Genomic DNA, 23,133 nt, shown 5'->3' with positions numbered 1-23,133 from the left:
ATGGCTTTAGCCCGGGAGGTCTAGGCTGCAGTGAGCTATGATCACACCACTTGCGCTCCAGCCTGGGTGACACATAGAGACCCTGTCTGGAAAAAAAAGAAAAGACCTTGAGTTAGTAGGATACTAGATTATAACAACCAAAAATGAGTATTAAGAAAATTTTAAATAGTTCCTTTTCTTATATTATAAATAGATACTTAGGGTATAGCAATACAGAAACCCAACTTGTTTCTTTTTTGTTGTTGTTTTTTGTTTTTTGAAACAGGGTCTTGCTCCCTCTGCCAGGCTGGACTGCAGTGGCTCATGACTCACTGCAGTCTTGACCTCCTGGGCTCAAGCGAGTCTTCTGTCTCAGTCACCTGAGTAGCTGGGACTACCGACCGGCATGAGCCACACCACCTGGCCAATTTTTGTAGAGACAGGGTTTTTTCGTGTTGGTCAAGCTGGTCCCAAACTCCTGGGCTCAAGTGGTCTGTCTGCCTCGGCCTCCCAAAGTGCTGTGACTACAGGCATGAGTCACTGTGCCCAGCCTTCATTTCTATAGTTTGTGGTATCTGCTCATTAGCTAACTCCTTTGTTAATTGTATTAAACAGCTGATGATTTTTAATAAAGTATTTTGTGTTATAGGTAGCTACTACCATAGAAGTCTCTCTTTTTTTAGTTATATGCCAACTGATAGAGAATAAATTTGTAAGAGTAAATAGTAGTGGATGAAGGTCAGTATATGAAGGACATTATCTTCCTGTACTTTATATTACAGTTTCAGGTTCTTTTTGACCCTTAAGGTATGTACCAGAGAAAACCTAGAAATATTGCCACCTGGAACAAGATTGAATGTATATGAACTAGAAATATGTGAAGAGTTATGACAAGAGATTTTACTAGTGCTGTATTGATTCAGCTCTGGAAGCTGGCTTTGAGGTATCCTGAGAAAGGTGCGACAGTTTTAGGATTCAGCTTTTTCTGAAAGCAATAATTGATGACCTTTTTAATCTTATAATTAAATCTCCTTCCAGAGATGCAAAGATACAAACAGTAATCCTCACATGGTTGCATGACTGATTAAGAATTTATCCAGCTGGGTTTGGTGGCTCACGCCTGTAATCCCAGCATTTGGGAGGCCAAGGCAGGTGGATCACCTGAGGTCAGGAGTTCGAGACCAGCCTGACCAACATGGAGAAACCCCATCTCTACTAAAAATGCAGAATTAGCCGGGAGTGGTGGTGCATGCCTGTAATCCTAGCTATTCGGGAGGCTGAGGCAGGAGAATCACTTGAACCCGGTAGGCAGAGGTTGTGGTGAGCTGAGATTGTGCCATTGCACTCCAGCCTGGGCAACAAGAACAAAACTCCATCTCAAAAAAAAAAAAAAAAAAAGAATTTATCCATATAATTTTTAAAATAATGTCTTGCATTAAAATTAATTTGTTCTCAGTAGACATCTTTTGTCTTTGTTAAGTAGAATTTTAAGTTTTTCTAGAAAACTTTAAATTTTGAAAGAATTATGCATAATTTAGAAATTCATGCATATGTTTTTCACTTTTCAAATTAAATAGAAAAATTGTGTATGCTACATCTAATATCTTTCTAGCTCTGAACTGAGTTATTCTGAATTTTCTTAATTATTCATAAGTGCTGTTTAGTTATGGTTTCTTCTTACAGACTAATCTGGTAGCTTCTGGTGCTAATGAATCTGAAATCTACATATGGGATCTAAATAATTTTGCAACCCCAATGACACCAGGAGCCAAAACACAGGTATTTTTATATTGATTTTGATCATTGTAATCAAAAAAGCCAAAAGTAGGTCTTCTAAATCTACTTATTTCACTTTTAAGGCTTCTCACACAAAACATATATGTTTAAAATCATTGTTTAGATGTTACTGATTTTTCTTCAGTAAAGTATTAATAAATATGTTTCTTCAAAGTATCAGTGAGTCCTTCAAGAGTCAATATTTATTTAGTACCTACCACCTGGTAGACGCTGGTCATTGTACTAGGCATACAGTAGTAAACAAAATGAACAAAAATCCTTAATAATTGTCTTAGATATAGTATAATTATTTTTGTTCTTTGTGTGATAGTTGCTCTGTGTTTTAGCAACAACCAACCTTCTTAAAACACACTTAGACAAGACCATGGAAGACAAGGTTTAAGATAAATACCTCAAGCCCTTTGCTTGTGTGTTTCTATTAAGTTTGGTAACAACAGTCTTCTCCTGTTCTTCCTTGAGTTTCTTTATGTTGTATAGGTTATCCAACTTGAGTAGCCATTGTAACTAGCTCTAACATTTTGGCAATCTGAGAGGTAGCGTAATGATAGCATATGCACTACCATTTATAAAGGTATTTTGCTAATGGTCTAGGCTGTAATTTTGCCCTGCCTAGTTTTCTGTCATATTAACCAACATCTACTTTGTGGTCCATAATCTACCTTGCAGCAGTTGCAAAGTAAAGAACCAGTACTTGGTTTGTAGCAGGAATTCAATAAAATTCTTGTTGAATGAAATATTATTAAACAAGATAATACACTTGAAGTGGCGTGTACCTGCATTGTAAGTCATATAATTGTACGTGTTGAGAATGTAGAGATGTAGGACTATAAAGCAAATTTGTGGGATAAATGGATCAGATTTTTAAGTAATACACTTTTCAAAATGAAGGATCCAATTTTACAGTTAAATTTGATTATAATAGAGAAACAGTTTTTATTAACTGTTTTTTCTTTGTAGCCGCCAGAAGATATCAGCTGCATTGCATGGAACAGACAAGTTCAGCATATTTTAGCATCAGCCAGTCCCAGTGGCCGGGCCACTGTGTGGGATCTTAGAAAAAATGAGCCAATCATCAAAGTCAGTGACCATAGTAACAGAGTAAGTATGTGACTGACTTGGGATGAACATGTTGTATTTCTGCTGTAGGTATTCTATATTGTTTGTCAGAGTTGACAACAAATCAAATTTCTGTGAAGTCAAATCCTGTTTTTTCATTAATCAGTCACGTTAGAATGAATGTTTGTTTTTTTTCCTCTACGGGAAAATCATAAAATTCCCAATAAATATGTTGGATATTATTAATGAGGAAGAGAGATTGGTTAATCAAGGAACTTCTTCCATGATATACTGGTTGTTTTGCTTTGCTAGCTGTTTTAAAACATTGCAGCAACTTTTTTTTTTTTTCTTGAGACGGAGTCTCGCTTTGTCGCCCAGGCTGGAGTACAGTGGCGCGATCTCGGCTCACTGCAACCTCTACCTCCTGGCTTCAAACACTTCTCCTGCCCCAGCCTTCTGAGTAGCTGGGATTACAGGCACGCGCCATCATGCCCGGCTAATTTTTGTATTTTTAGTAGAGACGGGGTTTCACCATGTTGGTCTGGCTGGTCTCAAACTCCTGACCTCATGATCTGCCTGCCTCAGCCTCCCAAAGTGCTGGGATTGCAGGCATGAGCTTCTGCGCCCGGCCGTTGCAGCAACTTTTTCATTAATCTTTAGCTTTTCTTAGAATGTAAAAATTTTTCCTGCTGGGAACTTCATCACTGTGAACTTTTAATATTTGACTTCTTGGCCTCATCTCTTCCTCTGATTGGGTACTGCTAAAATGAGCTCATATATTTCCAGCACTTACCCATAGAGCACAGTAAATTCTGAACCTTTTAGGTATCTTAATTTTTTTATGTCATTAGGTGCTATAAAATAATTTAGATATAATTTGGAGCCTTTTTTTTTTGTTTATGAGTACATTGGATAGTTTCACATTTTCTAAAATAAGTTTGCCAAAAATCAGAGCATACATATGTAATTTAAAAACAACAATAACAACAAAAAACTATTTGGGAGAACACTTCTTCAGAGTATTGTTTTCAAGTGAATCAGGAGTTTTAAAACAGAAGTTTCAATGGAATAAACCATACCAGAAGCATTTTAGTCATTTTGTGGAACATTTAATAGAATCTGAACTTGCAGATAGTTCCTAATAATGTTAATTTATTCCATATGATAATTTAAACGGTAGTTTTTGCTTAAGATATTTTGCCTTGATTTTTTTGACAAAATAGAGGAAAAGTGTGGGTTTTTTTGTGTGTCTTGTGTGTGTGTTAATTTTTTTTAAGAGTTTTTTTTTTCTTTTTGAGATGGAGTCTCACTCTGTCACCCAGTCTGGAGTGTAGTTGCGCGATCATGGCACTGCAACCTCCGCCTCCCGGGTTCAGGCAATTCTCCTGCCTCAGCCTCCTAAGTAGCTCGGATTACAGGCGTCTGCCAGCACACCTGGCAGATTTTTGTATTTTTAGTAGAGATGGGGTTTCACCATGTTGGCCAGACTGGTCTCAAACTCCTGACCTCATGATCTGCCTGCCTTGGCCTCCCAAAGTGCTGGGATTACAGGAGTGAGCCACCACGCCCAGCCTGTATATGTTAATCTTTTATCTGTTTTTTGTTTGTTTGTTTGTTTTTTCATTTTTCTGAAAGTATTTTAAATGTGCATAAAATGTTTTCTCTACTGTCCAGGCGCAGTGGCTCAATCCTAGCACTTTGGGAGGCTGAGGTGGGCGAATTGCCTGAGCTCAGGAGTTCAAGACCAGCCTGGGCAACATGGTGAAACCCCTTCTCTACTAAAATACAAAAAATTAGCCAGGCATGGTGGTGTGTGCCTGTACTCCCAGCTACAGGGAAGCTGAAGCGGGAGAATCGCTTGAACCTGGGAGGTGGAAGTGGCAGTGAGCTGAGATCGTGCCACACTGCACTCCAGCCTGGGTGACAGAGCGAGACTCCATCTCAAAAAAAATAAATAAATGAAATGTTTTCTGTATACTTATAGTTTTGATAGTAAAACTCATTTTTGGTATACAGTTATTCTGACTCAGAATGGTTTTGTGTGTATCAAATAGCTGCATGAATTGAGAAAATATTCAAATATCTTACTTTTAAGACTACTATTTAAGACTGTTCAATAAAATTTAGTAGTTTTACATTTTGTTTTGTTTTGTTGTTTAAAATAAACTAAGGCCGGGCGTGGTGGCTCATGCCTGTAATCCCAGCACTTTGGGAGGCCGAGGTGGGTGGATCATTTGAGGTCAGGAGTTCGAGACCAGCCTGGCCAACATGGTAAAACCTCATATCTACTAAAAATACAAAAATTTGCTGGCATGGTGGCTTGTGCCTGTAATCCTAGCTACTCGGGAGGCTGAGGCAAGAGGATCACTTGAACCTGGGGGAGGTGGAGGTTGCAGTGAGCTGAGATGGCGCTACTGCACTCCAGCCTGGCCGACAATAAATAAATCATAAATAAAATAAGCCAAAGCTGATGTTTTTCACTATTTGTTTCAATAGAGGCATATTTCTCGTTGTAGTTTGGCTTTTCATAAAGTGATTTGATTCATAAAATGTGAACCTTAACTATCTGCAGATGCATTGTTCTGGGTTGGCGTGGCATCCTGATGTTGCTACTCAGATGGTCCTTGCCTCTGAGGATGACCGGTTACCAGTGATCCAGATGTGGGATCTTCGATTTGCTTCCTCTCCACTTCGTGTCCTGGAAAACCATGCCAGGTATCATGCTGCTGTTACAGAGAACTTGATTTGTTTATTTTCTGAACATGTTGGTGATGTTTTCGTGACCAGAAATACACCATAGGACACAGGAACTTTTTTTTTTTAGGTGGAGTTTTGCTCTGTCACTTAGGCTGGAGTGCAGTGGCAAGATCTCGGCTCACTGCAACCTCTGCCTCCCAGGTTCAAATGATTCTCCTGCCTCAGCCTTCTGCGTAGCTGGGATTACAGGCACAAGCCACCATGCCAGCAAATTTTTATAGTTTTATGAAAATTTTATAGCTGGGATTACATGCATGCGCCACCACGCCCAGCTAATTTTCATAGTTTTAGTAGAGATGGGGTTTTACCAAGTTGGCCAGGCTGGTCTCAAACATCTGACCTCAAGTGATCCGTCCACCTTTGCCTCCCAAAGTGTTGGGAATACAGGCATGGGCCACCGTAGGAACTTAATGTTTATGTCAGTTATCAGTTAGTCTATGGTAAAATTGGTTTTGTTATCCATTGTTTTGCTTAAAGTCACAGTTTCTAAATTAAGGACTTACTGCAGTTAGATTTCATGCCCATCCATAGGTAAAACATTTTACTGTACTTATCTAAGTTACTTGTGTGTGTGTGTGTATGCATGTATAATCCCAATATAATTTTTATACAAATGGGATAATTTGTGCATATAGTTAGATAACTTTTTTCGTTAATCATGAATACCGTATAATGGTAAGAAGTTGATTTCCACAAAATGATATGTATATTTTTTGAGATGGAGTCTTGCTGATTTGCCCAGGATAGAGCCACCATAGCTCACTGCAGCCATGAGCCTCTGGGCTCAAGTAATCCTCCTGCCTCAGCTTCATGAGTATGCCTGCAACTACAGGCACACGCCACCATAACTGGCTAATTTTCAAATTTTTTGGTAGAGACAGAGTGTCGTTATATTGCCCAGGTTGGTCTTGAACTCCTGGCCTCAAACAATCCTCCTGCCTTGGCCTCCCAAAGTGTACAGAATAATTTTTATCTACATATTTTCTCACTGAAAGGTGGTCTATAATTTATTGTGAAATAGTCTGTTGGGCATTTGTTTTCACTTTTTTGTTGTCATACACTGCACTATATTGAACATCTATGTCTTTGTAATGATCAGATAGCATATACGTTACTAAGTTGCCTCTGAAAATACTGCATTTATTTTATTTTTATTTCTTTTTTTGTTTTTCTTTTTTTATTTTATTTTATTTTTGAGATAGAGTCTCACTCACTCTGTTGCCCAGGCTGAAGTGCAGTGGCGCAATCTCAGCTCACTGCAGCCTCCACCACCCAGGTTCAAGTGATTCTACCTCAGCCTCCTGAGTAGCTGGGATTACAGGTGTGAGCCAACACGCCCGGCATTGAAACTCTTGCATTTAATTGTATTTCTGTTAACAGTGTGTGAATCTACAAAACCTAGGCAGAAATAGTTGAGCTTTGGTTTTCTCAAGATTAAAAATTTCCTTGTTCCTTTATGTTTTTTATAGGGGGATTTTGGCAATTGCTTGGAGCATGGCAGATCCTGAATTGTTACTGAGCTGTGGAAAAGATGCTAAGATTCTCTGCTCCAATCCAAACACAGGAGAGGTATGGGGAGGCAATGTTTCTCAACCTTGTAGCCCTTGTAGTATGTTACTTCTGGCTACATAAGAAATTTTCTATGTGGATTCTTTAGTGGATTACTATGTGAAAAGTATGTGGAGGTGTGTGTGCAGTGTTTATTTGGCAGCAATTTTATCAGGAACATAATCTAAACTCAGCTTTTTAACCAGAAAAATCAGTAATTGAAATAGTATATTTTAAACTAGTAACCATCTCATCCTCATTTCCAATAATGTGTTTATTACCTAGACTCAGAAATACTTTGATTTATTTCACATGTGGTTTGTGGGAATCAGTATCTTCGATGTAGGATTGTTCAAGGCTTGCATCTTTTGCCTGCTTTACCATTCCTGAGGATACTCTTTCACTTCTGGAAATTGGTAGATACAGTTTTCCAATCTCTCTTCTGAATGATAAAGCAAGAATATAGATTATAGCTTTTATATTTTTACCTTTTTTATGTGAAGGTAGATTATTGCTAGTGCTTATGTAGTTTGATGGAATGCTAATAAAAATAAAGAGTGTCTTCGATAAGTTTTCATCTATATTGTTAAAATTAAAACAAGCCCTTTAGTTATTTGGTTTCTGGTTTAAGAGTTGTGGATGTAACAATGTGAGAATAATAGAATCATTAACGTTAGGGGAGACGAGAAAAAAATTAATAAATTTTACCACGTATCATTTGTAGGACGAATAACAAAAATCTTAATTTTACACTGTGCCTTGCCAAGTAAATTCAAAATTCATGGAACTTACTATTCTGTTATCATTTTCTCTGTAATATAATTTAATTAGATGAGTTTTTGCCTGTGATTAGTTGTGTGTGCTTGGACTTTGAAGGAAGAGACTTTTAGTACATGCTACAACTAAAAAATTGGATTTTGTTGGCTGGGTGCGGTGGCTCACACCTGTAATCCCAGCACTTTGGGAGGCCAAGGCGGGCAGATCACGAGGTCAGGAGATCGAGACCATCCTGGCTAACACAATGAAACACCGTTTGTACTAAAAAAAAAAAAAATACAAAAAAATTAGCTGGGCGTGGTGGCAGGCATCTGTAGTCCCAGCTACTAGGGAGGCTGAGGCAGGAGAATGGCATGAACCTGGGAGGCGGAGCTTGCAGTGAGCCCAGATCGCGCCACTGCACTCCAGCCTGGGTAACAGAGCGAGATTCCGTCTCAAAAAATAAATAAATAAATAAATAAATAATTAAATAAATAAATAATAAAAAATTGGATTTTGTTCAAATGCAAATAAAGGATAGATAAATGATCTAAGTTTTATCAAGCCACATATCTTATCAAACAAAATAAATACCAAACACGTGAGCAGGCTAAATACCTTTTCGATTAATTCTATTTTTTAATAAAATGGAACATTTTAAATGTCACGTGGGCCGTGTGTGGTGGCTCACACCTGTAATCTCAGCACTTTGGGAGGCAAGGCAGGCTGGCGAAACCCCATCTCCACAACAAATACAAAAATTAGCTGGGTTGAGCCCAGGAGGTCAAGACTCCAGTGAGCTGTGATTGCGCCACTGCACTCCAGCCTAGTCATCAGTGTGAGACCCTGTCTCAAAAATAAAAAAAAGAAAAAGGAAAAAGAAGGTCACATGAAGCCAGAGTTAAGTTCATTTGACTTATCATAAAGTCCTAAGATGTTGCTTCTACATAACCACCATACTAACTTTGAGTTCACAACAAGCATTACATTGTAAAGGTTTCATATAAGCCATTTTCTATTTTTTTTTTTTTAGTACTATTAATTATTTTTTTGTCAGGGTCTTGCTGTGTCTCCCAAGCTGGAATGCAGTGGCACCATGACGGGTCACTGAAACCTTGACCTCTTGGGCTCAGTCAGTCCTCCCACCTCAGCCTCCCAGATAGCAGGGACTACAGGAATGCACTACCGTGCCTGGCCAATTTTTTGTATTTTTTTGTAGAGATGGGGTTTCGCCATGTTCCCCGTGCTGGTCTTGAACTCCTGGGCTCAAGCAGTCTGCCCACCTCAGCCTACCAAAGTGCTAGGATTATAGGCGTGAACCACCATGCCCAGCCTCATATAGGTCATTTTCTATAGTTCTTTCTCTGTCATTTTCTTTCTAACGGAAGCTGTTAATGCCGAATTCTGTTAGGATTCTGCAGTGATAGGAAGGGTGTGTATAGTACATATTTTCTCTCGTGATTAAAAGTCAGATTTCTTAGTGACTTCTTCCTTCTCAAGATTGATTTTAAAATTTGATCCTCAAGTAACCTAAATATGGTTGTTGTTTGGGTCTTACCAGACAAAAACAATTGGACAGGACATCACTAATCTTTTAGAGTTTAAAAAGTTGGCTCTAGGCCGGGTGCGGTGGCTCACGCCTGTAATCCCAGCACTTTGGGAGTCCAAGGCGGGCGGATCACTTGAGGTCAGCAGTTCAAGACAAGCCTGGCCAATGTGGTGAAATGCTGTCTCTATTAAAAATGCAAAAATTAGCTGGGCATGATGATGGGCACCTGTAATCCCAGCTGCTCGGGAGGCTGAGGCAGAATAGTTGCTTGAGCCCAGGAGGTGGAGGTTGCAGTGAGCTGAGGTTGCTGCCACTGCACTCCAGCCTGGGCAACAGAGCGAGACCCTGTCTCAAAAAAAAAATAAATGTTGACTCTAATAGAGTGTGCTGTTCTTTCAAATGCATCCATTATTTTGAACACAGAAAAGCCTCAGTTTTTAAAATGTGTTTATTCAAATCTGATTGAAATTTTAAGTTGCATTCCTGTTAATCAGAATAGGTCATCATAATGGATCATTCTTGCACTTTAAAAAATCTTAGTATTCTTTTTCCTGGCTAAAGATACTTTCTACAAAAAAATGTTCAATTTAGCTATACTTGTTGACCACATTCATTCAGGTGTTTTGGTTACAAAGTGGCCATACCATTTTCTGAGTTTTGTTGTTTGTTTTTTGTTGGCCTAGGTGTTATATGAACTTCCCACTAACACACAGTGGTGCTTCGATATTCAGTGGTGTCCCCGAAATCCTGCTGTCTTATCAGCTGCTTCGTTTGATGGGCGTATCAGTGTTTATTCTATCATGGGAGGAAGCACAGATGGTTTAAGACAGAAACAAGTTGACAAGGTAATAGGAAGTGTTAAAGTTTTCTATTATAATGCCTGAAAAAAGTATGTGTTGTGTAATATTTTGAAATGACTTCACTGATTAACAATGCTGGTTAATTGGACAATTGTGATCAAAAATTTTTTTGGATATGACTGGAAAAAATGAAAGATAGTTTGTGTATGGTCAGATTCTCATGTTATTATTATTATTATCTTTTTTAGCTTTCATCATCTTTTGGGAATCTTGATCCCTTTGGCACAGGACAGCCCCTTCCTCCGTTACAAATTCCACAGCAGACTGCTCAGCATAGTATAGTGCTGCCTCTGAAGAAGCCGCCCAAGTGGATTCGAAGGCCTGTTGGTGCTTCTTTTTCAGTAGGTGGATTTTGTTTTTATGGGCCATAGGCACAAAGGACTTTTTATACCAAAGTGTTATTATAGGGTCACTCTGATGGAAGAAATCGGGGTTTAAGTTGGGATTTGAGATGTATTTGTGGGTATTTCATCATTCAAAATGGTTTCTCTGAAAAATTGGAACCTACTCTTTTTTTTCCCTTTTTTAAAAATCATGGTAAAATATACACAAAATTGATCATTTTATCCATACACAAAATTGATAATTTTATCAATTTTTAAATATACAGTTCAGGCCGGGCGTAGTGGCTCATGCCTGTAATCCCAGCACTTTGGGAGGCCAAGAAGGGCGGATCACGAGGTCAGGAGATCGAGACCATCCTGGCTAACACAGTGAAACCCTGTCTCTACTAAAAAAAAATACAAAAAATTAGCCAGGCGTGGTGGTGGGCACCTATAGTCCCAGCTACTTGGGAGGCTGAGGCAGGAGAATGGCATGAACCTGGGAGGCAGAGCTTGCAGTGAGCCAAGATCATGCCACTGCACTCCAGCCGGGGCAACACTGCAAGACTCTGTCTCAGAAAAAAAAAAATATATATATATATATGTACAGTTCAATGGCATTAAGTACATTTACATTGTTGTTGTGTAGCCAACACTTTATATTCCTCCCCTCCCCGGTTTTTTTTTTTTTTTTTTTTTTTGAGACAGTCTCACTCTGTTGTCCAGGCTGGAGTACAGTGGCACAACCTCGGCTCACTGCAACCTCCGCCTCCTGGGTTCAAGCGATTCTCCTGCCTCAGCCTCCTGGGTAGCTGGGATTACAGGCATGTGCCACCACACCTGGCTAGTTTTTGTATTTTTAGTAGAGATGGGGTTTTACCATGTTGACTGGCCTGGTCTTGAACTCCTGACCTCAGGTGATCCACCCGCCTTGGCCTCCCAAAGTGCTGGGATTACAGGCATGAGTCACTGCACCCGGCCCTCCTCCCTTTTTTTAAAATTTGTCTTCCTTCTCTCCCTCTTTCTTTCCCTCCCTCTGTCTCTCTTTCCCTCCCTCCCTCCCTTCTTTTTCTTTTCTTTTCTTTTTGCAGGGAGTGTCCTCCCTCCTCTTTATCCTTTTAGCTTTCCTTTTTAATTGCCAGCTCTTTTTAATTGTAAAAAATGCATAATATAAAATTTACTATCTTAACCATTTTTAAATATACACTACAACCATTTTTAAATATATACTACAGTAGTGTTAACTATATACACGTTGTTGTGCAACAGATCTCTAGAACTTTTTCATCTTGCAAAACTGTAACTCTGTGCCCTTGAACAACAGCTCCCCATTTCCTCTTTCCCTTGAATCCCTGGTAACCACATTCTACTTTGTTGCTAGGAGTTTTACTACTTTAAATTACTCATATAAATGGAATCGTGCAGTACTTGTCTTTTTGTGGCTGGCTTATTTTACTTAGCTTAATGTCCTCAAGGTTTATCTGTGTCGTAGCATGACAGAATTTACTTCTTTTTAGAGGCTAAATAATATTACATTGTATATATATACCACATTTTCTTTATCCATTCATTTGATGGTCATTTTGGTTGCTTCTACCTTTTGGCTATTGTGAATAAATGCTGTGATGAACATGGGTTTGTAATTATCATTTTGGGATCCTGTTTTCAGTTTTTTGGGACATATACCCAGAAGTGGGATTGCTGGATCATAGGATGGTTCTATTTTTAAGTTTTTGAAGAACCTCCATACCGTTTTATAGCAGCTTTACCATTTTACATTCTCACTAATGGTGCACAAGAGTTCTAGTTTCTCCGCATCCTCTCTAGCACTTTTTGTTTGTTTGTTTGTTTCTTCCTTTTACATTGCTGGTACTTTGCCTAATTCTTTCATGCCAGACTTCTAATAGCTTGATTTCATATTTGTTGCTTGTCTTTTTCCCCTCTAATCTCTACTACGTATTCCAAGATTAATCTTCCTAAAATGGACCTTTGAATATGTTTTATGTCACTCGTAAGTCTGTTCTTTGGATCTACTTAATCTTCTCATCGTCCTGTCTGGTCTTCTCTATCTGGGTGGATCACTTGAGGTTAGGAGTTCAAGACCAGCCTGGCCAACATGGTGAAACCCTGTCTACTAAACATACAAAAGTTAGCCAGGCATGGTGGCCGGCACCTGTAATCCCAGCTACTCGGGAGGCTGAGGCAAGAGAATCACTTGAACCCAGGAGGCAGAGGTTGTAGTGAGCCAAGATCCCACCTTTGCACTCCAGCCTGGGTGACCAAGAGCGAAACTCTGTCTCAAAAAAAAACAAAAACAAAAACAAAAAAGTACATTTTATCTGGAACAGAAATTGAAGTGGTATCAGACTGTGGTGCCTGAGAGGTCGTATCAACTAATTTCATCCAGATTATCTGTTTAGGCCACTTTATAAGCACTTTTTTTGGCCATATCCTTGGGTTAACACTGAGTTTGTTCATTCTCTCTTTTATAGTTTGGAGGCAAACTGGTTACATTTGAGAATGTCAGAATGCCTTCTCATCAGGGAGCTGAGCAGCAGCAGCAGCAGCACCATGTGTTCATTAGTCAAGTTGTAACAGAAAAGGAGTTCCTCAGCCGATCAGACCAACTTCAGCAGGCTGTGCAGTCACAAGGATTTATCAGTTATTGCCAAAAAAAAATTGATGCTTCTCAAACTGAATTTGAGAAAAATGTGTGGTCCTTTTTGAAGGTAAAGTTGCTATTTAAAGCTATATTATTTCATTATCTGCAAATTTAACTGTTCCTTTATATTCTAAATCTGTCTTCCTATTAAAGAAACAATTGAAAAAGTGTGATTTCAGCAATTCATTATGAAATTAAGAAGCCTTATAAAGAGCATACAACCTATGTCCAGAGTTTTTTCTTCTCTACTTTGAAAAGTGTAATACGAAATACATTTTTAATAAGTAAAAAAAAAAAAAATAGATCTGTTTAGAGGAGAGCGACATAGTCAGCACACCTATTTTGAAGATGAGCAGAGTTTACTATAATGAAAACATAGAATATTTAATATCTATAGTAGATCTAGTTAAGGAAAATGGAAAAAGAGGAAGAGGAATAGAGGAGAGAGGTTGGAGGCATTTTTCCTTTTACTTTAAGAGGAGTTAGAATAGAATAACAAATAGAATTTCCTGGTTGGTCCTTTTGCCTCCACTGGAATGTCTATTTCTTTATACAGTACTGATTTTTCAAAGGTAAAGCAGTCTTGAATACAGTTAGGTTAAAGTCTAAAATTAAAGCATTTATATTTTGTAATAATTTTGGGAAAGAATTTTAGGACATAGAATATTCCACGTAGTTTGAGTTTTGTATCAGTTTAACCTTTGGACGTAAGTTTGTATTTACAAAAATTACTGTTCAAAAGTAAGCTTTATTCAACCAGGATAATTAATTACTAGTATATTTACTATTAAAAAACAACTTATTTAAAAAGAAATGATTCTGGGCACATGTTCTCAGGACCTCCTGAGGCTGGGTCTCCAAATAAAAACCAAAAAACCCACTATTCTTTGGATTCCTTCTAACAGTGAATCTTTAGAATGTAGACTTCAGATATTTTTAATAATTCTCTTTGGAATTTGATTCATTCTTATAAAAATTCGGCCTTTAAATGTACATCTTTGTTTTAAGAATATGTCTTTTTTTTTAAAAGGTAAACTTTGAGGATGATTCTCGTGGAAAATACCTTGAACTTCTAGGATACAGAAAAGAAGATCTAGGAAAGAAGGTAAACTTTTGGGAAAGTTAGGTGGCATGCTATTTATGAATCATACTTTTAAAAAATAAAGTTGTACACGGATTATCTCAAGTCACCCAATAAACATTTAATAATAATTTGTGTTTGGTTGCTAGCGTTTTTTCCTTTTTCTTTTTCTTGTTCTCTATCATTACCCACAGTGGTTGCCAGAGTTTTGAATACATATTGATAAATGACTATGTAACTTGTATTAGCCCTTCATCATTCTTTGGAAATGGCTAGAGTTTTCTATAGCATTGCAGGTTGTTGCATGTGTGGTAGAGGTATACTGTGCACTCTAAGTGCATATTCAAGATTAGTGCTCTTTTGATGTCAGGCAGAACTAAGATCACATCACAACCCCACTGCTGAGTGGCTATGTCTTTGCTCACTCCTGTAGAGTTTTATATTTAACTTTATTAGTAGTCTAAACTTCTTGAGGCTGTAACTTTTTTAGGCTTATTAAGAGATTGATATGAAAGTTTTACTTGCATGCCTGATGGCAAAAAATGAGGAAATAGAATGATTGTTGGATTATTTCTAATTACTTCCATGTAAAAGAAGCTAGAACCATGGAGAACCAGTTCTGCATAGCTTTTATTGTTTTTTTAAACATACTATTCCTATAAGAACTTTTGTGGATTTTCGCCGGTGAGAAGCAAGAGGTGAACATTTGTTGGATGCTCTGAAATAGAATTCCATGTAGTAGGTGAGCTGTTATTTTTATTTCAGATTGCTTTGGCCTTGAACAAAGTGGATGGAGCCAATGTGGTAAGAAGGCCTTTAAAAATAGCTACCTTCTAAAACTTCGGCTAGGTCATAACAAAGAAGAAAATATCATTTAAGAAATTTGTGTTTTATGCTTTATGGTATAAAAATAAATGTTTATTCTAGATATTTTAATAAGTTAATAATTCTCATTTTAAAATAGCATGAGCTTAGCTGGTAGAGCATTCCTTTCTCTTGACATACATATTTAAATTTTGTAAAGGAGGAAAAACAGAATTAATGACTACTCAAATACTTAAGATAAATTTTTTTTTTTTGGCCAGGAAAAAAAAGAATTGGTAGGAAAGAATGGGAAAGTGGGCTGGGCGTGGTGGCTCATGCCTGTAATCCCAGCACTTTGGGAGGCTGAGGCGGGTGGATCACAAGGTCAGGAGTTCGAGACCAGCCTGACCAACATGGTGAAACCCTGTCTCTACTAAAAATACAAAAATTAGCTGGGTGTGGTGGCTCACGCCTGTAATCCCAGCTACTTGGGAGGCTGAGGCAGGAGAATTGCTTGAACTGGGAGGTGGAGGTTGCAGTGAGCCGGGATCGTGCCACTGAACTCCAGCCTGGGCGACAGAGTGAGACTCAGTCTCAAAAAGAAAAAAAAAAAAAAAAAAAAAAAAGAATGGGAAAGTGTTAGCAGTAATAGTTCTTTGCTTTTCCTCTAATGGTGTTTCTCAAATAAATTTACTCACTGTTGCTTCTTATGATTAAACTAGCTCTGAATGTTGTTGGTTGGGTCTTTTGTCTTCCTGGTTCACTAATAGCCTTTTAATGCTACATTCTTCACCTTCCCCTGTAATTGTTTTGTGTACCAAAGGCTCTTAAAGACTCTGACCAAGTAGCACAGAGTGATGGGGAGGAGAGCCCTGCTGCTGAAGAGCAGCTCTTGGGAGAGGTACTTATTTTTTTTTCATATTATATTGGACAAATTTGTGATGTTTGTGTATCTCACATTAAAATAAGGAAAATTTTCTTGACTACTTAAGGCAAAATAAAGTTGAAATAAATTGTTTTCTTTGAGATGTTTAGTATAGGAATCTATTTACCTATACTGACAGATGTATCATCTCCAGACTCTAGTTCTCCAACCTTGTTTCTGGATTATATGGTTTAAAACTAACAATTGACGTGAGATTAACATAATTTGGTCAGATGACTATCAGGATGTCAAACTGAAAAGAGATTTTATTCAGACATCCTCATTGCATTGCATTGCATGTAAAGTTAATGTTTTTCTTGGCCTATAATTTTGGGCCAACTATCAGTGGCATAGGCCTCTGAATTAGTACTGAACATGGAGTTGAAGTAAAAGATACTTTACTAAACTTATTGTCATGATTTTCAATAAATGTGTCCTTAGTTGATAATTTTTGTAAATAATTAAGAAGAGTCCTTGAACGCAGAGTTACATCATTAATTTTTACTTTTAATTTTCTGGGTGTTTTTTTTTTAACCACTAATGAACAAATCTGTAATTTACTTTTCTTGCTTTCTAACTTTATTTCATCTTGGAAAATTAATCAACAAGTTCTTCTCATCTCATCTTTGGCTTTTTCATTGTTCTTTATGATGTCTTGACTATGGAATGTTATGTATAATTTTTTACTAAGTTATAAAAATAATTCAGTAAATTTAGTCTATTACAAGATGATTGCAAAAATCATTCTCCTTAAAAGTGGATCTCCTAGAGTTTAATTAACAAGGGAATAAAGGATATGGATAAAATCTTACTAAAACTTTGAACTAGGCCAGGCATGATGTTTGCTCATGCCTGTAATCCCAGCACTTTGGGAGGCCAAGGTGGGAGGATCACTTGAGGCTATGAGTTCAAGACTAGCATGGACAACAGAGTGAGACCCCATCTCTAAAAAATAAAAATAAAAAATTAGCCAGGCATGGTGGCACATGCCTGTAGTCCTAGCTATTAGGGAGGCTGAGGTAGGATCACTTAAGCCCAAGAGTTCGTGGTTGGAGTGAGCTATGATCGCACCATTGCATTCCATCCTGGGTGACAGAGCAAGTCCCTGTCTGATTTAAAAAAGAAAAGAACTAATTTTGAGAATATTTAGACAGAATTGTAAAGACAGAGAAATGTACTTTCATTTATGTACAACTAGACTATGTATTATCAAATAGAAGATCATTTGGGAATGCACTCATGAATAATAGGTAAGAAAAATATGCATTTAATGAAATAGTAGTCATCAATGTGTACTTTTGGTTCTTTGAAAAAATGTGTTTAAGGAGGTGAAATCTTCCCCTTTGTCTTAATGAGCTATTTGTTTCATAGTAGCTTATACATTGAAGGCACTCAATACCTAATAAATTGTGCATTTTTTGACCTTATATCTAGTTCAGAAGCCCATAAATAAGGATAAATTGTTTCTAGAAAGCAAATTTGAGAAATAATGAGTTTAAAAAAAGAAAAGTGGCCGGGTGCGGTGGCTCATGCCTGTAATCCCAGCACTTTGGGAGGCCAAGGCAGGTGGATCACGAGATCAGGAGATTAAGACCATCCTGGCTAACACAGTGAAACCCCGTCTCTACTGAAAATACAAAAAATTAGCCGGGTGTTGTGGTGGGCACCTGTAGTCCCAGCTACTTGGGAGCCTGAGGCAGGAGAATGGCATGAACCCAGGAGGCGGAGCTTGCAGTGAGCTGAGAATGCGCCACTGCACTCCAATCTGGGCGACAGAGCGGGACCCTGTCTCAAAAAAAAAAAAAAAGTATTTTTATGCAAGTTTGTTAATGAATGTAATTCGATCAGTGTCTCTGATTTATTCTTTAATGTGAATAACTTAAATTGTTAATTTCTTTGAGTTTTTAAATTCCAAATGCTTCTCTTTAGTTGGGGAAAGGGAATTAGGGTTATAGATATTCTCCTGTAATAGTCAACATTAATAATTAAGCATATTTGCAGATGGTGCAGTGCTGTATTCTGCATTAAAATTACCCAGTTCTAAAATGCCACTGAACTTGAATACTAGATATTTACATTCAGATGTGTAGATAACATAGCACAGAAGATAGATATTTCATCTCATGTAAGAAAGCTGTGTTTTTCTTTAAAAATTTATCTCTAATCTCTGATATATTTTTGTCTTATTTTGAATTTTTATGCATGGGAGAGAAAGCATCTAAAATTAATTTGCCAGCAAAATGCCTTTATTATATTTCTTCTAAAGAAAGCATTGAATTTATTTTTAATCAGTCTTGCAGGTAGTCTCAGAAATTTGTAACAGAACTGTGTATATTTTTACCAGACTAACCCACTGTTCCAGGTATGACTAATTTGAGTGAACACGAAATGTATACTTGAATTTAAGTGTATTAATAAATAATGTACTTATATTACTTTTATGTTATGGGTACCAAGTGATTTTTTTTTTCATTTTTTTTTATGATTCAGTTAAAACAAAAACACTTTATAATCAAATCCAGTGGACAGGAATTCTTAGATGTGTAAAAGTAGGTTTGTTTTAAAATTTAAAAATAGTATAATTTAAAAATATATTTTCCAGCCTGGAGTGGTGGCTCACGCCTGTAATCCCAACACTTTGGGAGGCCGAGGAGGGCAGATCACGAGGTCAGGAGATTGAGACCATCCTGGCTAACACGGTGAAACCCTGTCTCTACTAAAAATACAAAAATTAGCCGGGCGTGGTGGCGGGCACCTGTAGTCCCAGCTACTCGGGAGGCTGAGGCAGGAAAACTGTGTGAACCCAGGAGGCAGAGTTTGCAGTGAGCCGAGATCGCACCACTGCACTCCAGCCTGGGTGACAGAGCGAGACTCTGTCTCAAAAAATAAAATTAAATAAATAAATAAATAAATAAATAATATATTTTCAGTATTTTGAGCCACTCATAGTTACCTAAGAAAACAAAGATTCTTCAGCTTCATTACTGAGATACCAGTAATGAATATGTACATGTTAGTTTGTTTAATAGTGTACTTTTTTTCTTTTTTGTGACAGAGTCTCACTCTGTTGCCAGGCTGGAGTGCAGTGGTGCAATCTCAGCTCACTGCAACCTCCGCCTCCCAGTTCAAGTGATTCTCCTGCCTCAGCCTCCCAAATAGCTGGGGCTACAGGTGCACACCACCGCCACCAGGTAATTTTTGTATTTCTAGTAGAGACAGAGTTTCACCATGTTGGCCAGGATGGTCTTGATCTCCTGACCTCGTGATCTGCCTGCCTCGGCCTCCCAAAGGGCTGTGATTACAGGCATGAGTCACGGCGCCCGGCCAATTTTTTGTATTTTAGTAGAGACGGGGTTTCAACATGTTGGCCAGGATGGTCTTGATCTCCTGACCTTGTGATCCACCCACCTCAGCCTCCCAAAGTGCTGGGATTACAGGCACGCACCACCATGCCCGGCTAGTTTTGTATTTTTAGTAGATATGGGGTTTCACCATGTTGGGCATGGCTGGTCCCGAGCTTCTGACCTCAAGTGATCTGCCCGTCTTGGCCTCCTAAAGTGCTGAGATTACAGACGTGAGCCACTGTGCCCAGCCTGTTTAACCATTATTCTTCATGACCTTGGATTTTATTTATGATTATATAATGGGAGGTAATATTTAGGGAAGTCATAGATCTTAGTGTAAATTTGGATCTGAGAACTTTTCTGGAATAACTTGGTATGTCATCTACTCTGTAGATGAAGAATCATGTATAAATTTTTTTTTCAGTAAGTCATTCTACAGTTTTATTCTGGCTAAATTGTTGCTTTTTTCATCTCTTTAGCACATTAAAGAGGAAAAAGAAGAATCTGAATTTCTACCCTCATCTGGAGGAACATTTAATATCTCTGTCAGTGGGGGTAAGTACTTGTTGGTTTTGATTTCTAATTTTTTTTAACCATCGGAAAACAAATAGTTCCTGCATTTAAGTTAAAATGCTTCAAGTCAGGTGCTGTGGTGCATGCTTATAGTCCCAGCTACTTGGGAAGTTGAGGCAGGAGGATCACTTGGGCCCAGGAGTTTGAGGCTATCCTGGACAACATAGTGAAACGCTGTCTCAAAAAAAAAAAGTTTTATCACAGGTGGTAGAGTGTGAGAAAGAGCTCACTTTTCCTTTAGTACAGTATATGTAATCAGTGCCTTGGGAAGGCTGGTGTGTTCAGACACCTCAGTGATCTTTGATAATCCAGTTAAAGCAGTCTGGAAAACGTAGTATTTTATATGTATCTCAGCATATTTCTATAGACCTCTTCCATAAATATCAATACCTTGTGTTAGAAATTAATCCACTAGTAATCAGAAATTAGTGTTGTGGTCTCCATTCATGTGTATATATAAAAATTGATAGATGTAGTACTTTGTTGTTGGTTTTGGTAACAAAAACTCTATTTAACTTGGTTGTATTATTTTCTTGTTGCAGACATTGATGGTTTAATTACTCAGGCTTTGCTGACGGGCAATTTTGAGAGTGCTGTTGACCTTTGTTTACATGATAACCGCATGGCTGATGCCATTATATTGGCCATAGCAGGTGGACAAGAACTCTTGGCTCGAACCCAGAAAAAATACTTTGCAAAATCCCAAAGCAAAATTACCAGGGTATGTTATTTTAAAAATAAGCAATAATGTATTTATCTTTCTAATTATAAAAACAATGCATAGTTATTATAGATAACTGAAATGCAGAAACCAGTAAAGAATTTTAAAAGCTCATTCATAACTCCTTGACCTGGAAATAGTTGTTGGCATTTTGGCATGATTATTCTAGTTTTGTTGTTTCTGTATATATTAATAATTTTAAAGACGGGGTCTTGCTCTGTCACCCAGGCTAGAGTCTGGTGGCATGATCTTGACTCACTGCAACCTCCACCTCCCAGGTTCAAGTGATTCTCCTACCTCAGCCTCCCAAGTAGCTGGGATTACAGGCGTCCGCCACCATGCCTAGATAATTTTTGTATTTTTAGTAGAGATGGGGTTTCACCATGTTGGTCAGGCTGGTCTCGAACTCCTGACCTCAGGTCATCCGCCCGCCTTGGCCTCCCAAAGTGCTGGGATCACAGGCGTAAGCCACTGTGCCTGGCCTTATTAAATTTTTTAATTGCGGCCGGGCGCAGTGGCTCACACCTGTGATCCCAGCACTTTGGGAGGCTGAGGTGGGTGGATCACGAGGTCAGGAGTTCGAGACCAGCCTGGCAACATGGTGAAACCCTGTCTCTACTAAAAATACAAAAAATTAGCCGGGTGTGGTGGCGGGCACCTGTAATCCCAGCTACTAGGGAGGCTGAAGCAGGAGAATCGCTTGAACCTCGGAGGCAGAGGTTGCGGTGAGCCGAGATCACACCATTGCACTCCAGCCCAGGCAACAGTGCAAGACTCCGTCTCAAAAAAAAAACCAAAATTTTAATTGCTCTATAATATTTCATGGTAAGAAGATGTAATGTTTCCCTTATTTTGTTACGTTTAGGTAGTTTCCAGTATTTTCCAAATAGAAATAAACACCCTTGTTTATATAGTGATAAACACCTTCGTTGTGCCTAAAGACTTGTACAAATTTCTGATTATTTAAATTGAACTGTAGTCATAGAAGAGGAATTTAACTTTTATTTTAAGTTCAGAGGTACATGTGCAGGTTTGTTATATCTAACCAATTTATGAGTAAACTCATGTCATGGAGGTTTGTTGTACAGATTATTTCATCACCCAGATATTAAGCCTAGGACCCATTAATTATTTTTTCTGATTCTCTCTCTCCTCCCACCCTCCAATAGGCCCCAGTGTGTGTTGTTCCCCTCCATGTGTTCACATGTTCTCATCATTTAGCTCCTATTTGTAAGTGAGAACATGCGGTATTTGGTTTTCTGTTCCTGTGTTAGTTTGCTAAGGATAATGGCTTCCAGCTCCATCCATGTCCCTGCAAAGGACATGATCTCGTTCTTTTTTGTGGCTACTTGATGTTATTTCTACATCATAAAAAAAGTAATTTTTATCGAAATTAGTTTTCATGAAAGTTGTACCAGTATTGAGTCCTATCAGCCTCATCTCATCTCACTCTCTTCTTTGTTATCTTTTAGCCACAGTGGCTGCCTTGTAGTTCCTCCCTTACTCATTGCATGTTCCTTTCTCACTGGAACTTTGCATCTGTCGTTCCCTTGGCCTGGAAGGCTTTTTCCTTCTTGATGAAGTTAATTCCTGCTTGTCCTTCAGATCACATGTGAAAAGTCTACATGCTTGGGCAGTTTTTCCTGATCCATCTGACCAGGTCACGCCTTTCTATTAAAGGTTCTGATAGCACCTTATATTTTTCCTTCTCAGCACTTTATGAAATATGTTGTCAGTTGTTTTTGTTGTTGCTGTTGTTTCTTGAAGAACAATAATACCATTATTATGTCATTTGATTCAAAAATATACTTCATTTTGCTGCTGCATTTGGCATGAAATACTTGACACGATTAATTAGCCAGAATTAATTTTTATTGCTATGTTAAAGACTTTTAATTCTTCCTTTGTTTTCCTTTCTCAAGCTCATCACTGCAGTGGTGATGAAGAACTGGAAAGAGATTGTTGAGTCTTGTGATCTTAAAAATTGGAGAGAGGCTTTAGCTGCAGTATTGACTTATGCAAAGCCGGATGAATTTTCAGCCCTTTGTGGTAAGAGATGTGCTTTATATTTAACTGCATTTACATACGTGGCAGAGTATATTGTAAATAAACTTAAATGACAAATTTTATTAGAAACTTTTTAAAATCTGCAAATCACAAAAAAGAAAAAGTTCTCCTTTCAGTGCCTTTCTCAGATTTATTAAATACATCTTCATACCTACTCTTTTTTTTTAATCTTTTAGTGATTTTGGTTTCAGACAGACAAGAGTTGGAATCTTGCCTCTGCTACTTAGCTGTATGATCTAGGAAAAACTACTTTCTAAGCCTCAGTTTATTCATCTGTAAAATAGACCATAAGTAGCTCTCACTTAATAAATGTTAGCTATGATAAAATTAA

General features: G+C 38.0%; 1 protein-coding gene across 50 annotated transcripts in view; it reads left to right on the top strand.

Annotated features, from left to right (window-relative positions):
- SEC31A (SEC31 homolog A, COPII coat complex component) overlaps positions 1-23,133 on the top strand; it is a 75,699-nt gene that overhangs the window by 14,894 nt on the left and 37,672 nt on the right. For 20 of the 50 annotated variants that reach the window (XM_054486287.2, XM_054486252.2, XM_063663808.1 and 17 more), the window contains exons 5-17: positions 1,663-1,758; positions 2,734-2,874; positions 5,405-5,547; positions 7,059-7,158; positions 10,126-10,287; positions 10,491-10,643; positions 13,118-13,354; positions 14,318-14,392; positions 15,134-15,172; positions 15,996-16,073; positions 19,921-19,996; positions 20,557-20,735; positions 22,658-22,784. In XM_054486287.2, the coding sequence (XP_054342262.1) occupies positions 1,663-1,758; positions 2,734-2,874; positions 5,405-5,547; positions 7,059-7,158; positions 10,126-10,287; positions 10,491-10,643; positions 13,118-13,354; positions 14,318-14,392; positions 15,134-15,172; positions 15,996-16,073; positions 19,921-19,996; positions 20,557-20,735; positions 22,658-22,784 (1,606 nt within the window). The remainder of the gene's footprint in view (positions 1-1,662; positions 1,759-2,733; positions 2,875-5,404; positions 5,548-7,058; positions 7,159-10,125; positions 10,288-10,490; positions 10,644-13,117; positions 13,355-14,317; positions 14,393-15,133; positions 15,173-15,995; positions 16,074-19,920; positions 19,997-20,556; positions 20,736-22,657; positions 22,785-23,133) is intronic. The other 30 variants (XM_054486291.2, XM_054486290.2, XM_054486263.2 and 27 more) reach the window with 2 other exon arrangements.

Source organism: Pongo pygmaeus, chromosome 3, assembly GCF_028885625.2.
Source record: "Pongo pygmaeus isolate AG05252 chromosome 3, NHGRI_mPonPyg2-v2.0_pri, whole genome shotgun sequence".
NCBI classification, from domain to species: Eukaryota; Metazoa; Chordata; class Mammalia; order Primates; family Hominidae; genus Pongo; species Pongo pygmaeus.
This window is presented reverse-complemented; position numbering and strand designations above follow the sequence as displayed.